Consider the following 16,834-nt stretch of genomic DNA (forward strand, 5'->3'; position numbering starts at 1 on the left):
GGGTTGCAAGGAACCCCTATAATAAGTAATACAGAGAAGATTTGCATTACTTTTGGATAAATGATGTAAGAACTATAGTACTATAGTATAGTAGTAATTAGAATTTTTAAAAGATGCTGTAACCTCCACCCAAAAATTAAGACTGTGGTCGCTGCCTATCTTTTATTATGGCCGATTACTTCTTCACACTGTAATCTACAACTTGCAATTCTCAGCAATTCTCCTGAAGCATGATATCTGCTTTGGCTCAGGATCACACACATGTAATCCTACACTTGATCTTTCGCCACAAGAATGTGGCTGTCAACACAAGCCATGATACACTTTTATTATACAAGTCAAACAACTTCCAAGAAGTTATGCAATGATGCTCAATTTGAATAAAAAACAAATATATACAGAACTTTACCTTCATGATGAAGAAGAGAAGTAGTATGACAAATACATTGACATCTGAATGAAGCCAGGCAGATGATCGCCCCAGACCAGGAGGAGCAGTAGATCCCAAGATTTTGGTCCAGGTGAAGTTATCAAACAGAGAATTTATAGCCTCTCTGGGCATTAGCTGTGTTGAAATATAATGAATATACTGTTAAGAGACTAAAAGATGTCAGGTATTAAATCGAATTTTAATTAAAACACTGTGCTGCATAAATGTTGCTTTTTTCTAACCTCTCCTGCCATGAACTGTCCAAATCCTGGAGGGAATGTCAGCGATGCAATCACAAAAGTTACAACACCTGGATAAATTAGTCGGCTGTGTGAGGAAAAAAAAACAGAGTTTCATAGTAAAACTGGTGAGGCTACTCAGCTAACTGCAAATCAACCAATGTAGGAAAACTAAGTCAGAGAACAAGTGAGTCACTAGACATTAAAGTGCCTTATATAAGGCTGATTACTCTGACCATAATGTCATCTGAGATCTGCTAGCCTTCAAACATTTCCTTTTGGTTTTAGAAATGTATAGGAATTAAGGTGATTTCAAGGCAGCGTTTTTGAGCTGCCAGTAAGCGTACTTTAAAATGTGTACACATGCTCTATGTTCCTTCTGTTCACATGGCTCTCTTACTGTTTGGTAAAAACCCGTGTAATGGGGTTGGATCTTCTCATGAACAGGACAACCTGCCGGTTCAAGTAGACGAAGAAAGCTCCAAAAAACCCACAAGAAATACTGTGTTGTAGAGCAACAGAAATAAACATTAGATCAAATTTGATCTACTGTACCAAAAGAACAAGAACTACCACTAACTCAGAAAAGTCTTGATATAATGAATTATTCATTCAGTTATTTATTCATAATTGCGCATAATCATTATGTTCCTTTTTAGTGTTTCACTTAACATTTTAACATTTACATTGCTTTTGTTTTAAAAACAGAAAAAATATTTTGATTATTTTTTGCATAAGTATTGTTCCTGGTACAGCAGTGTTTTATGAAACACCAAAACAATCAGCTGACATGCAAAACAAAATGTGATTCACTGCCATGCATCAAATAAAAAATCATCTATAAAAGTGTGCATTTGTCGAGGGGAACTGATAAGCCAAAACAGGGATGTCATGGTACACCACAATCATCTTCGCTTTTAAGTTAGTTCTATGGCATTGCGAGGGTTGCGGTACAACAAATACAGCTCCAGGATTGTGCCCTCACCACGAACGGCACGCTCTTGCCCCACGCTCTCACCCAATGATGGCGAATGCTGGCAGCTCCTGCAGGTCAAAGGGGAAGTCCATGCGAAACTTGGTGCGGAACAGAGCAGTGATGGTGACTGGGAAAAAGAAGAATGAAGGTTTGTTCAAATGGTGAAACAAAGCCAAATGGAAATAGTTTAAACAAAATAGGCTACAATATATAGCGATGAGATATAAATTCTTTGGAATTACTTTGCCTACTTCAGGGTTTTGTTAAATCTGAGGACTGCAAAAAAAAAGGCAAATCTCACCTGCATCTTTATTGAACACTGAAAGTACCCTGAATATAAAGGCACTAAATGTGGCAGCAAAGTAGCCCCTCCAGTAGTTTCTCACTGCAAAGAACGTTGATGTAACCTCAATGCTAAACAGGACTCCTAAAGAAGAATAAAACTAATGAAGAAAAATATATAAATGTATAAAGAGCATTCGATGTACAGTGCGTTTGGGAAGTATTCTGACCTTCTTCACTTTTTAAAAATGTTGTTATGTGTTTGTTATTTATAAATAGGAAAAAGAGCAATAAAGGCACCAGAAGGACTCACAGACTGTGTTGGCAAACTCCAAGCGGACATTCATGGGTTTTGCACCGAGAAGAGTGTTACGTCTAGTCACTCTGCCATAAAGCGCAGATTAGTGTAGGGCTGCAGTGATGGAGCCCTACACAAAATTTGTTCCATCTCCACATAAGATCTCTGGAGCTCAGTCAGAGTGGCCATCGGGTTCTTGGTCACCTCTCTTTCTAAGGCCTTTCTTCCCTGATTATTCAGTTTGGCCATGTGACGTCCTGGCTGTGACGCACTTCTTCCATTTGAGAATTACGAAGGCCACTGTCCTCTTGGGAATCTTCAGTACAGCAGCAATATTTTTGTACCCATCCCCAGATCTGTGCCTTGCAACAATCCTGTCTGTGAGCTCTGCAGGCTCTGTTATTTGCTCTGATATGCATTGTAAGCTGTGAGGCCTTCTATAGAGAGGTGTGTCACAGAAAAGCTGTGCAGAACCATCTCAGCAACAAGCAAGAGAATTGGGAGGCACCTGAACTAATTTTTTAAGTGCTGTTTTAAAGGGTCTGAATTCTTTTGAACATGTGATATTTCAGCTTTTTTCACTTTGTGAATGTATTATGGGATACTGAGTGTAGATTAATTAGACTGCAACATGACAAAATTAAGAAAAAGTGAAGGCCGTCTGAATACTTCTGGAATACACTGTATGTATATATATCAAACCTGATCAAAATGTACATGTTATTAACGCATATTTATTTTAACAGCACTAATTTTATTAACACGCAAATAATGCAGCGCGCATTTTTGTTTGGCTATTTCTAATAAAAATATACATAAATATGAAAGAGGTCAATTTAAAACCTTTATCGCAACACACATTTTTTCACGACGTTCTTTCTTTACTCAGACATAAAAAAATCCACCAAAAAAATTATTTTTAATCACTAAACATTTCTTTTACTGATGCGACAAGTCTCAAATCAAGCACCAAAATCACACACATCCGGCAATTAAAACCATCCGTGTACAAAAATAGCAAAAGGTCTGTCTGGTATCCTGATGATCATGATTACATAAAACACCGTGATTACTTTAAACATAATGTTTTTGTAAAATAATAATCATTTTCTTTTTTCCATGTGTTTAATAAACATGAACGTGTACCATTTTTTTACTTGTCTATGTTCTTTATGCTCAAATTTTTTGAGTGGTTTCAATAATATTAAACATCATTTTGCACAAAGAATCCATATTTGTCCATGCCCATGTTGATTAGAGTATTCAAACTTGAAAATTATTACTTTAAGGTATATTTAGAATAGATAAAATGTGCGATTAAGCTGCGATTAATCACGAGTTAACTCAAGACAATCGTGTGAATAATTGCGATTAGATGTTTTCGTTCTATTGACATATAGATATATTGAGATATATATATTTTACCTCCAAGCGGTGTGCCAAAACAGCAGCCTACTCCCACAGCACAACCGACTGTGAGGATATCTGTGTAGCAGTATGGGCTCTACTGACACAAAGAAACAGAGACAAACGAATGCAATTACCAAATAAATATATGATTCATTTACTTTTTTTTTCTTTTTAAATATAAATATAACTCAATATGTTTTTCCTAATTTTGCTTAAAAACTTTGATAAGGATAAGTTTGTCTGTGACAACCCATTATTTTGTACTGAATATCACAATATCAAATTATTTAGCTGCATCATAGCATTGCACTGCATCCAGTACAGCATTTCTATTATACATTTAGATGTTGCCATATACATTTGTGGTCATGTTCTGCAATGCATTTACTCCCCCTTAACTGTTTTAATAAGTGTTACCCTTTTCCAAAAGATTTCCACTACTTTTTGGAGCATGGCTGATGGGATGAATTTGGTGTTTTAGCTCATCCCAAAACAGTGCAGGACACTCACGTTCTTCCACCCCAACCTTTTTGGAGCTTACTCTGGACATATGAAACAAGTTTGGGCCTCAGAGTTCCAGTATAGGGAAACTGTAATGCTACAGCAAACAAGAACATACTACGCAATGTGATTGTGCACATATATGGGTGAGATGGTCAGGTGTCCACTCACATTGGTTCATATAGTGCACTTCTGTTAAAACCCTGGTAGAACTGATTCTAAATCCAACCAAAAAGCTTTTCTTTCAGCTATATAACAGCTTATAGTTAAACAGTCATTAAAAGCAGCTACATTCTGCTTACCTGATAGACCCCAGAAAAAAAGGACATAAACTTGCCGAGCACAGTGGCACAAATGCTAGCTATGTGTACAAAAGGACCCTGAAAAACACAAAGAAAATCTTATTGGTATCTTACAGTCAATCATTTACATTCAGTAAAAATGCTAGATATGTAGCCACATTACCTCTTTGCCTACTGGCATTCCACTTCCTAGTACTGCAGTAAGACCAACTGCTTTTGCTATAAATGCTTTAAATGTGAGGTACTCTTTCAACATAACTCCTCGAAGGATTGTTTTCATCTCTGGGATGCCAGAACCTGAGGAAAGAAAAGGAAGATAAAGGTGGGGGTGAGGGTTCAAGAAGTGGTAACTCCAGGCAGAATCATTAAAGATATTATTCACTGAATAATTCTGTTTTGAGTCATTTAAACAACGACACTCGTATATCTTCATTGCATCTTGGCAGAAGATGCAAAAATGTGACACTGATAGTAGTGTACAATGTACAGTATAAAGATTAATGCTGTTCCACTACTATCTTAAACAAGAAAACATCCACAACGTCCTTTTATCAGGCGTGCACATCAGAGTTAGAATTTATCGGGCCTGTCATGTATTTATAAACAAAATATATTTGAGGAAAGACTTTCAAACGTTCTTCAAGTATTATTTGAGAATCCTTTTGCAACCTTTCTAGTAGTTAATATAGTATATCACAAAGAATGATAGAATGTATAAGTAACAAGTTGACCGTAAATCATGGTTTAAATGCAGGCAGAGAGGGCTAAAAGGTCTACTAATTCATACAAGGTTTAAGGTTTTGGCATCCACATTATATTATCTTCTGTTAATAATTAAGAGTAATACACAGAATGGGATAAGGAAGCAATGCTGGGGCTGTTTTCTTTCTAGACCAGGGAGTAGATTCATGTAATCTGTCAATGGCAGTTATGGCAGGTGATAATACAGAGCGAAATCCAGCAGTTAAATCAGTGGGGATTAAAGAGGTACATGTAAAATACCATCATGGGTGAAATTAATGTGAACGAGGCCTTCTTTCTTCTCTCCTTTTCCCTAAAATTCCTTTGTAGAAAAAAAGTAAAAGTAGATCGTAAAAGTAGATCCTGTCAATGTACAAATTACAAAAGGACAAGAACATATTATAATAGCACGTTCATTGTTTTGGGGTTTTGGGTTTTTTGCTTGAAAAGAAGAGCTTCATCTTTCCTGTTGACCATATATTGAATGCATCAATTTGTGTGTAATAATTTCACTGACATCACTATTAAGGCATTAAGGAAACCTTATAATCGTAGTATATATACTATAATGATGATATTGTATATATATTAGTTTTATTGTCAAAGACACTATTGATATTTTTAGCCCTCCCATTTAAACACGTAACCAGCCATCACTGCAATAGAATTCATACAGTTTATGGGTAGCATGCAGCATGCATTGAAGCGGTACGCTACAGCGTTATAAGCTTACACTTCAAATAGAAGTAGAAGTGGTTAAAATGAAAGCACTATAAGAAAGCAGAGGACAAATGTTAATTGCTCAGGGAAAAGCAAAGAGTACACACCGATGGCTTGTGGAGCAATCAAGTTGCAGAAGAAGGTGGCGAACAAGACGAGCACCATTGGATAGGCGGTCCAAACCAAGTACTGCAGTGGGACATTTCCCATCAGCTGTCCATACATCCACTTATAAGCTAAATACAAGGGGTAGTAGAAGCAATGTATGAGAGAAGTGATAGAAAAAAGTAGGAAGAATGGGAAAAATGGAAATGTGCTTGGGGGATCATATTTGAGTATTAGAAGATGATATATTTGGGTTGTTTAGAAATAAATTATGGAATAGGAATGAATCGAATAGGAAGGACAGAGACAAATTGAGAAGGAAAAAGGAAACAAAATGGTTAGAAGAAAATTACGGAAACAAAGAGCATGTTGAAAAGCAGCTAAAACTCGATTTTTGACCAATGGACACCTTTAACCAGCAAAAGAAGAAGATTACCCAGTTTCTTAAAACATGTTTGATTGACTAATACCAGAGTGCAGACACAACTATCCGTTGAAGGTACTTCTTTATGGAATGATTTACAAAGCTCAACTACTCATTTTGAATTTGGACATGGAATAGCTTCTGAATAAGTTTAAATGTTGTGGTACCTTGGAGGCTCTTGGCACTGGCATAGTCCATAGTCCAACTGACTAAAGCCATGGAGATACCCAGCAGCACTAGAAAGACCCAGTCTTCTCCTAATTTAGTTATTAGGAACCTCCGTACACGAGCCACGCAGTCTGTAATAAAAAATCACTCATCAAAAATGCTTAGACAAAAGAGATACTTGTTCTAATATAACTGCATACCAAGTTAAATTTGTAGTAGCATATGAAGGTCCATGTAATCTTGGGTTAGCTTTTCTATTGTTGTTTTGTTCTGCTTTTTGAAATAATGTTTAATGTTTACCCTCTGAGGGCTACTATTGGGGCAAACACAACTGCACTATTACATACCATTGATACTGCATGTTAAATAATTCAATGTCTACAAAACCTCCCTTGTATCTAAGCCTTTCACAGAGAGTATTCATGTTGAAGATATAAAGCATTGAATGTCACCTTTATACTTGGAGTAGGAGGGTTGTTGCTTCAAAGAGGATGCGCGCCTTATATCTGATTCTTTTCTAGCATGTCCTGCGTCCGATTCCATTTTATGTTGGCTTTGTTGGCTGTGACTGTGCTGATAGTGTCCACGAGGACCACATTGATGGCGTCCATAATGCTGTTTCCTTGCCTGTCTCTCTGTCAGTAGGCGGCCAGCCTCCCGCTGACTAGACCCTCCAGGGGGTTCACGGTACTCCCCATACAGCTAGGCAGGAAAAAACAATACAAATATTATAATATTTTAATTGACATGATACTTTTACCTCAACAGAACTGCCACTGTTTATCAGAACTTCTTTACTCCCATCACACATTTTAATTACACCAGTAAGGCCAAAACTATAAAGTCTGCCTGACCGAACATTCATAAAAAAATCTATCATGACTAATATAACTATTACAAGTAAAAAATGAAGGACAATCCCAGGATAAATGATATGTCATATTGAGAATTTGGCATATTATATAATCAATGTCATTTGAATAAAAAAATAAATAAAAGTTGGGATGGGACAACAAACGTGTGGAAAAACTAGTATATTGCAATTAAACTGTAAGAAAAAACATTTTGCAACTAATTAGGTTAATTGACAACAGTTCAGTAAGATGATTGGGTATAAATAGTGTATCTTAGAGAGGCAAAGTCTCAAAAGAAAAGATGGGATGAGCTGCACCAATCTGTGACAGACTGTGTCTGAAACTTGTGGAACAATTCCAGAATAATGTTTCTCGACATAAAATTGCAAAACAGTTAAATATCTCATCATTTACAGTATATAATATCATCAAACAAATGTCAAACAATATGGAGAAATCTGGATGTTTATGATCTTTAGGCCCTCAGGTGGCACTACATTTAACATAGTCATGGTACATAGTAAAGTGGAAAATTTTATTTTATCAGATTTTAATTTATTTTTGGAAACCATCGACACCATGTCCTTCAGACTAAAGAGGAAAGGGACCATTTGGCTTGTTTTCAGCACTCAGCACTTAGAGCAGATTGAATGGACAGCTTGGGCATTTGGAAAGGCTCCATCGATGAATGGATATATCTGAGACCTGTTGCAGCCATCAAATTTAAGATGACTTTATTTCTTCCTAAAAATTGTATACATACACTCAGTTTGAACATTTGATATGATTTTGTGTTCTACTGTGAATAGAATATGGACTTATGAGATTTGCAAATCATTGCATTCTGTATTTATTTACATTTTGCACAACATTCCAATTTTTTGGGAATTGGGGTTTTACTGTTAACATATATATGTGTAGGATATAGATATTTTCTGTTCATCCTTTAAAAAAAAAAAGAATACAATGAGCCAAAGCAAACATCTCTCATGTTTTATAACTTAAGAACCCATTAAACATTTGTCATATACAGTACATATTTTGTGATAATATGAAATCTAACAATTCACTTTAGTTTTACTCAATTGTATACTTAAGGTGTCTAAACGAGATATTATCAGAAAACAGCTTTAAAAAATATGCATTCCTAATAAGCAGAACAGCAGGACAGAGTCAACAGTGGTAAAGAAAGCCATCTGACCTGACATATGAAAGAAATAATTGTTAAAGTAGAGACCCCGTGTGTGGGGGTTTGCGGGAGAATAAAATCATTCACAGGACTCCCGCAAAATGGTCCTGAAAATATATATTTTTAAACAAATTACTTGAAACAAATGAACTGTTATGTATCTACTGTACAAAAGCAACAATTGCAACTAAAATCAAATAAAACGATTGTACTGGCACAAGGTCGGAAGCGAACTCTTGCACGTAATAGACTACTAGAGAACGCAGAGGCAAGACAGAGGTGAATCTCTGAGTGCTACAGATATTGCTTCATTATTAAAGACAGAAACATACAATACAACAAAACCTTGGTTTGCTTTTTTTAAGATATTGTTTTAGTTGATGTTCTATGTTCTAAAAAGTTCCTTGTTCATGTCCATGTTCCTCACGTTGACAAAACGTCAAACTCAAATAAAACGAAACGTTTGTTTGTTTTCCGTTGCTTTTTTATTCATATTCAAAAGGGAAGCGAGTGAAACTAAAAAAAGTAGAGTAGTCAGAAGAAGCAGTCAGTGCATTGAGAATAAAACAATTTATACAGTTTAACTGTGGGCTTTTGCTAGCGGGAGCTAGCTGGAAGGCTGTTGAATAAAGTAAACATGGCAGATCATAATAGACTAAAAGCTTAGACAGTTACAGTGGGGTGAATACACTTTTTTCACTATTTTCACTATTTCCAGACTTTCAGACGGTATTGGTACATTGTAGAGTGTTTGTGAATGTGATGTGTAATGGTCCTCCTAGAGTGTCCATGTTTGTGATGTGCTTTGTATTCTGGTGGTTGCAGACTGGTAATGATTCCAGTGTGGATATGACAGATATATCATTACCAAAACATTCTTTTATGAGGCAAATTCTTCTTTGCCACTCGCTCAGTCATTGGCGATATTGGTGTTGGCCATGTAACTCTTGGCATTAATGTGGGTTGAGTGCAGTTTGTTTGTTAAGGTGCTAATTGACCTTTTTCCATACATGTTGGAGTCAGCTGTCCATTGCGAGGGAGTCAGTGGGATTCAGGAATAGAGGCAGCTGGTAGCCTAGGTTGCATTGAACTTTGGTTAACTTTGGTTGCTGAGTTTCTTAAGGAGTTCTCTGCATATTTAGGCCCAGTCCTCTTGGTTATTGGTACAAAATGTGTGCAGGAAGCATTTTAATTCTCCTGATCATCTCTCGAAACTTGGCCACTGGCTTAGGGATGATATTCTGATGTCAGGTTTACAGAGAACCCTAGTTTTTCCATCCTGTCAGATTGCAGAGGTGAACCAGGGTAATAAAAAATAAACAATAGTCATAGTTTTTAAATAGAGGTTAGCTTCTGGGAAAAGAAAGCACTTTGAAGATTGGGTTTCTCTCCAAACTGCTCTGACGCCTGTCTCTAAGGCATCCACCCCCACAATAAATGGATTGGATGAATTAGGCAATTATTTTGAGCAATTATGACCTGCATTTCCTTTTTTTTCAGTAAGACAGGCAGTGGCAAAGTTATTATTTCAAACCCCTAAGAGGTTGGAGATGAGCTGCGTTTGTGCACTTGTCTGTGGGCTATATTCTCTCATGGCTTGGTTTTCTTTGCCAGACAAGAGTTAGATACTATTGCAAGGGAATGTGGCTACAGCTAAGCGCTTTATGGTACAATCATACACTCAATGCAAAAGAAGCCCACTGGCTTGGGGTTCCTCTCTGTATTCTGGAGAAATTTCCTGTCCCCTGGTGGTCTAGTGGTTAGGATGCGGCGCTCTCACCGCTGTGGCCCAGGTTCGATCCCCGGTCAGGGAACCAACCCCAGCCATTAGGGTTGCACAAGTCTTAGTGCCGGTCCCAAGCCTGGATAAATGGGGAGGGTTGCGTTAGGAAGGGCATCCAACGTAAAACATGTGCCAAATCAAACATGCGGATGACCCGCTGTGGTGACCCCTAATGGGAGAAGCCAAAAGAATGTTTATTCTGTAGGAATTTCCTCATGAACCTTTGAAGTTCAGGGTTCTTGATGGCGCTTGACATAATGTCTATGAAGGGCCTATGGAAACTTTTTGCCTTGCCAGTAGGCTTACTGCACCCTTATTAGGAGATTTAAGGTTTGTCCGTTTCCATCAATTAGTAGCCTAGCACCAACAGATGACAAAGAATGAGATGTTCTCATGGTGCATGCCGCTGATATTTAGATAGACAGGCTTGGTACAAAGCATTATAGAGCCTCTGCCAAAGGCTCTTCCATCAAAGGCTTGTACCTTTAGGGTGCACTATTTAAGCAGCACTAAGATATAAGATGCACTCCCTGGGTGCATGTTGGGTAATTTAAAATCTAAATTATTTAAACACAAAATTTGTGTGAGAAAGGAAATGAGAAGGACTCACTAAATACTTGGGAACTTTGCTCTGAGAAAGTGATGGACACTGCCACTTGGTGCTGGTGAATTTTACCTCTGGTGTTTTATGTCATTCAGCTTAACTTGTTCCTTCTGCGTCGGTTCAATAGTCTGAATTAAAGGCACAGGAAAAGTTTGTATTTGTGGCACTTGTGTTTTTTGAGGATAGTAGTAAAGCGAATGGACATATCCATTAATACATCATGGGAAGCTAGGTCATCATGGAATGCTAGTTCTGTAAGCAGGTTTGTGTAGAGCTTTTTTTCAATGCCACCTTTTTTTTGCAGGTGTTTGCTGCTAATGTGCAGAAGCTGAGTGCAAATCCTGCAGTGTTTTGACTCTCTTGCTTTAAGGTGAGGAGTTTTTCCCCAATCTCCTCAAACTTGGGAGCATTGTCAAGAGGAACAGCTGGAGAATGTAGGTATGACAATATGGAGATTGCCCAGGCCAGTGTTTTGTCAGTAAGCAGATTGATGAAACGAACAGACCTTCCTTCCTCCTGTGATTGTAAAGCAAAGAAAGCACTGTATAATATATATAAACCCCTTGCATCCAGCTAGGCCACCATAATACTTGTCATTTCATACTGGTTGCAGTTGTTCTCCAATGATGTGACCTCATGCCAAAGCACACGGCATTAGTAAAAGATTCCTTTGCATCCATGAGATGGTAAAGTATTCTGTCAGGTAAGCAGGTGAGGATGCAAGAACATTTTGTAGAGTTTTTAATAATTGTGGTAATCAGGACAAAGAAGAGATTTAGGAACATCAGTGTACCGGCAAACATCAGACAATCAAATACAAAATAAACCGTAGGAACGCAAAAGTCAATAAAATCAGATGACCAAACCAGGATAAGTGTCATTCAAAGCCTTGTTAGCACCTGCTCAAGATCAACACACAGTTAACATTTGGCAAAGTGAAGACTGTGAAATGTAAACTGAAAATCTTTATATAATGTGAAGCTATAATTTTGTATGTGTGTGTTTTCAGGGTATTCAGCTCATCATGTGACCATGAACATGAGAGTGTTTGTGATGGATTAGTGTTGTGTAATGAACTCCACTCTTCTGGAAAGGCCTTTCACTAGATTTTAGAGTATGGCTTTGGTGATTTGTGTTCATTCATGCTCAAATGTTTTAGAGAGGTCAAGGCACAGATGTTGGGTAAGCTGGCCTGGGGTGCAGCTGGCATCCCATTTCATCCTAAGTGTTTATTGGGGCTGAGGTCAGGGATCTGTTCAGCCTCAAGTTCTTCCAGTTACACCTTGGCAGACCTTGTGTTAGTGGAGCTTGTTTTACACACAGGGCCGTTGCCATGCTGGAAAAAAAGTATTAGGCATCTTAGTTCCAAAAAGGGGAATTCTTAATGAAGAAAAGAAAACAAACAATAAGCTTTAAGGAGTCTTGTGTGTTACGGTCAACGAATGGTATGTGAAAGCACCGGCCTTCCCTCAGCCACGCCTTGTAACCCACCTATAGAGGGCACACACTCACAAGACAAACAACAAAAAAACATTCTAATATTCCAAACAAAATTTATTATAAATTAGATGTAATTCTATCTAATGGCTCTACAATAGTCATATAGTTTATAATAAGTGTAAGCTACAACAAATTTTTATACAATTTTCATTTATTTTTGTTTTAACAATTAGCATTTCACCTAGACTTAAAGACTTCTAGCTGGAAGGCTGTTGAATAAAGTAAACATGGCAGATCATAATAGACTAAAAGCTTAGACAGTTACAGTGGGGTGAATACACTTTCATGATAATCAATTTTATCTGGACTTTCACTATTTCCAGACTTTCAGACGGTACTGGTACATCATTAAGTATTTTTTAATGTATTGCATTATGACTATAGGTGGATAAAGTACAAAAAATATATATTTGTGTTATTGTAGAGGTACACTCTGTAAAATATCAATCCAGTAAAAGTGCTCTTTATACTTGAGTTTGAGTTGAATTTATGTATTATCAATTTGTGTCACAAAACTCAACTCAGTTTATGTGAAAAGACTCTAATGTTACCGTTAGCACACAAATCTATTAATAGAATGATATTAATGAGTCAAACACTGATTGATATCTATTAAAACTATCATGAACCCAAAACTCTTTTAACTACTTCAAAAAAATCATGCAAATAAGGCCACAAGTGTTGTTGCAAGTCAGAGTCAGGAGTTTCTTCCATCATTTATTCCTCTCAAAATGTTCTGCTTGCTGTTGAGCTGATGCTAAACTGTATGTTGGTGATTAGTTGATACCACAAAGTGGCGATCAAAACGAGTTCAAAACAGAGCACGGTTGGTGGATTGCTTTGTGTTTGACCAGTTAAGTTCTTATCCTCTCATAATAAAAAGGAACGACCGATTTCGCAAAATGTAGTTGAGTAAAAAGTACGATATTTGACTTTGAAATGTAGTGAAGTTAAAGTAAAAATCTACCCAAATTAAAATACTTGAATAAAAAAGTAAAAAGTACAGATAAAAGAAAAAGTACTTAAGTACAGTAACGAATTACATTTACTTCCTTACTATTTACAACTGATTATGACAATACATAGGTGTCCCTAGCCCTAGCTGTAATCTTGACACCTTTATATCTAATGCTATATAAGCTTAAATAAATACTGTTGTATTCACATCTTGTGCTTAATACAGTTAACAATGAGTACGATATCTGAAAACAAGACAAATTGGTAGCCCAATAAGAAATATGCTCACAAATATAGTCATAAACTTAAAAATATTTGTACATGTATATCCATGTCATGCTATATTGAGCTAAAATGCTTGGGTGTTATTCCTGAATTATAATTGGGCTGCTGAAGATTTAGCAAGTATTTCCCTCCCTCTTTACACATTCGCCTGGCTCCATTCCTTTCATCTATCCTATTACTATTACTTTTGCTGTTCCCACAGTACATGTAATCCTGGTCCTCTCTATATTTCACCCCGCCTCTTTTTCCTTTTCTGATCTACCCCAGACCTCCATATAGGCAGTCCCGTTCACTGACCCCCCAACCCACCCCACCACCACTTCACTGGATTGGAGCTACCCCATTTCCTCTCTTTCTGTAACACAACCCATCAGGCTATTTTTAAACTGAGTGAGCCAACATTCATTTACCCACCTTTTTCTTTTTTATCTTTCCTGATAATATGGCGTGTTCCTTTTTATACTGCTAGTCTTAATTAATTGATTTTTCTTTCTTTTTTTAACTGTTTGACATGGCATATCTTTGGGATCTCAAATACTTTGTTATTTCCAAAGTTTAACAAGGTGTTAGCGCCAAAACACAAAATATCTAGATCCGGTTTTCATGACAGTCTGTAAAAATACACAGGATATATTGGAAAATCTATTATAAGTCTTTGCTTATGTGTCCTTACTACATGGACAGCCAGACACACAAGCTGTCATCAAATTGTATTATTTTCAAGTCAAATGCAATCCAAAATTGACGTTTCTTTTATGTTGTTTGATGATCTTTGTTTGTGTATTTCAACATGCCCACCTATTCCAACCTATTGCTCTTGCATTAGGCACATAGATTTGCTATTCTGACACCTTTTAAAAATATATGATGGCACTGTAAATGTTGAACACACAAAAGCTTTCACGTATATTATTAGGCAACACATCTGAGTTTACCTCTGCCTCCAGGGTGATAAACACTGGAGTCACCCAACTCTAGGAAGATTAGTAGAATAGTTTCCAAAGACACACACACACACACACACACACACACACACACACACACACACACACACACATACACACACACCGCAAAGCCAACGTTTGCTTTTCATTTACTTTTCTTTTTGATATGCCGTCTCTGTTACACAGTGTGAAATGAGTGGGCAAATCACAGGAGACCCACATGGCAATCTCATAGTATTACAGACAGTCCCCTTTTACCTATACTTGTGCACAACTGCTCTCTTTCTCTCTCTCTCTTTCTCTCACACACACACACACACACACACACTCTCTCTCATACACACACACAGATACACACACATTAAAACAGTCGCAAATGTTCTGGAATACCCGGAGCCAAGTTCGCCTCCCTTGTGACTGGGTGATCGGGTTTACCCTTCATACAACAACATATAGTTATATTTGTCTGTGCATATAAAGTAACACACCAGTGTGGACTCAAGCATTTTTTGCAGCTCGATATAACTATATCCAAAGTTTAAAACGTATAGATAAATAAATGGGAGATTAAGGCAAAGTTGAATGAAAAAATTTAGTAAGCAACGGTGCTCATCAAAGCAAGTTTAGATGAACGCTAAACAGAGAAGTCAAGAAGAGCACCTAGTGCTGCCATACAAATCTACCAAACACACCTGTCACCTGTTGATATGCTCACTTCTAAGCTCTTCACCTTTGAACTCACTTCGACCGACTCGGTCAAGGTTTCACCGCAGTTAAATAAATATGTCATGCAGAAATGGCTTATGTAACGTCCAACCACAATTCCGAAAAGTAAAAAAAAGAACGAACTACGGTACAACAAAGACTATCAGGACAAGACAGCAAAGTGCACAGCAAAGCGCACAGCAAAGCACCATGTAACAGAGGCTGGATAAATCCTCAGAGGATTAAAGGAGAGGGAGAAGAGCAAAGAGAGTGAGAGAAGTTGGGACAAACCAGGGTCTGTTGGTATCTCAGAGCCTTCCTTTGCGATGCATCTGCTGCCATTGACACACTGTCACTGACCCAAAAATAAACTGTGCGTCTGCCTCAGCATTCCCACCCTGGAGTGGTGCAGTCTGAGGGAGAGTGAGTGCACTTTTACACAGACACTGTCACACGTGTACAAACACCATGTACGTAGCCAAACTCCCAAATACACGCCTTCTCAAAGTGTAGGTACAATAATCAGCATATACTATGCAAGGAATTTGTGCTTGAGCATGTATTTGAGTGTATTTGTACAGTGTACATCCTAATTACATTAATGAAACATTATATGACTTTAAAGGCACAACTTCACATCCTACTTCTTCTATCTAAAACTGGTCTATACAGTTACCCTGAATAAAAACACAAAATATTTGTTCACCTTATTAACCTAGTGGCATTGTAGACATTTCTTTTTTAAACTCTTGGAAGAAGCAGCCGAGAAACAGCACAGCCGTTCCTGAATCTATTACAAAATCTGGCAAGAATATGCAACAAAATCTAAATCTTTTTTTTTACTGTAAATGTTTCACAGGTATGCTTACATGGCACTGTGAATTAACATGGATATGTAAGACTCGCTATGTTAGCTAATTATGGGTCTATTAGCAATCTACCCACACCTTTTGCAAAAAAATAAGTAGTAAGCAAGAGTGATGACAAAAATTCTATGATTTTTTTTTACTTCTGCTGAAAAAAAAAAAAAAAAAAAACACACAGGACTTTAAAGCACAGGAGCCTGCAACTAGGCCCTAAATAGGGTTAGGGTTCCTCCAACTTGGTCACCATCACACTGATCAATGGGAAGAAAAAAATGATACAATCAATGTCTTGATTAATGGTCTGTAAGCCAGTTAGGTTTATCAGATTTGTAGGTTGTTGGTGAAGAGGCAGGTGCACCTGCCTTTAAATATGAATGGCACTCGGTTTACTGCGTGATGCCAGGCCCCCAAACAGGGTCCTCTCCACCTAAAGAAAAGCATGAATGCAACTTCAGCACCATGGCCAGCAACAACATGCGCATGGGACAGACACCATAACAATAACAAATGCACGTGCTGCTAAAGCAGACTTGTTTCATAGCTGGAGTGTG

At 37.4% G+C, this 16,834-nt stretch overlaps 1 protein-coding gene across 1 annotated transcript in view; it reads right to left on the bottom strand.

The window, feature by feature from the left end:
• The window catches only part of clcn1a (chloride channel, voltage-sensitive 1a), a 34,256-nt gene extending 18,446 nt beyond the window's left edge, over positions 1-15,810 (bottom strand). Inside the window, exons 1-12 of the mRNA XM_046844140.1 lie at positions 15,709-15,810; positions 7,049-7,298; positions 6,596-6,727; positions 6,007-6,135; positions 4,602-4,735; positions 4,439-4,516; positions 3,651-3,729; positions 1,947-2,072; positions 1,688-1,772; positions 1,070-1,171; positions 673-757; positions 410-565 (exon numbers count right to left, since the gene is read on the bottom strand). Coding sequence (XP_046700096.1) covers positions 410-565; positions 673-757; positions 1,070-1,171; positions 1,688-1,772; positions 1,947-2,072; positions 3,651-3,729; positions 4,439-4,516; positions 4,602-4,735; positions 6,007-6,135; positions 6,596-6,727; positions 7,049-7,298; positions 15,709-15,759 — 1,407 coding nt within the window. The 5' untranslated portion in view covers positions 15,760-15,810. The remainder of the gene's footprint in view (positions 1-409; positions 566-672; positions 758-1,069; positions 1,172-1,687; positions 1,773-1,946; positions 2,073-3,650; positions 3,730-4,438; positions 4,517-4,601; positions 4,736-6,006; positions 6,136-6,595; positions 6,728-7,048; positions 7,299-15,708) is intronic.
• Between the last annotated feature and the right edge of the window lie 1,024 nt (positions 15,811-16,834).

Source organism: Silurus meridionalis, chromosome 29 (genome assembly GCF_014805685.1).
Source record: "Silurus meridionalis isolate SWU-2019-XX chromosome 29, ASM1480568v1, whole genome shotgun sequence".
NCBI lineage: Eukaryota > Metazoa > Chordata > Actinopteri > Siluriformes > Siluridae > Silurus > Silurus meridionalis.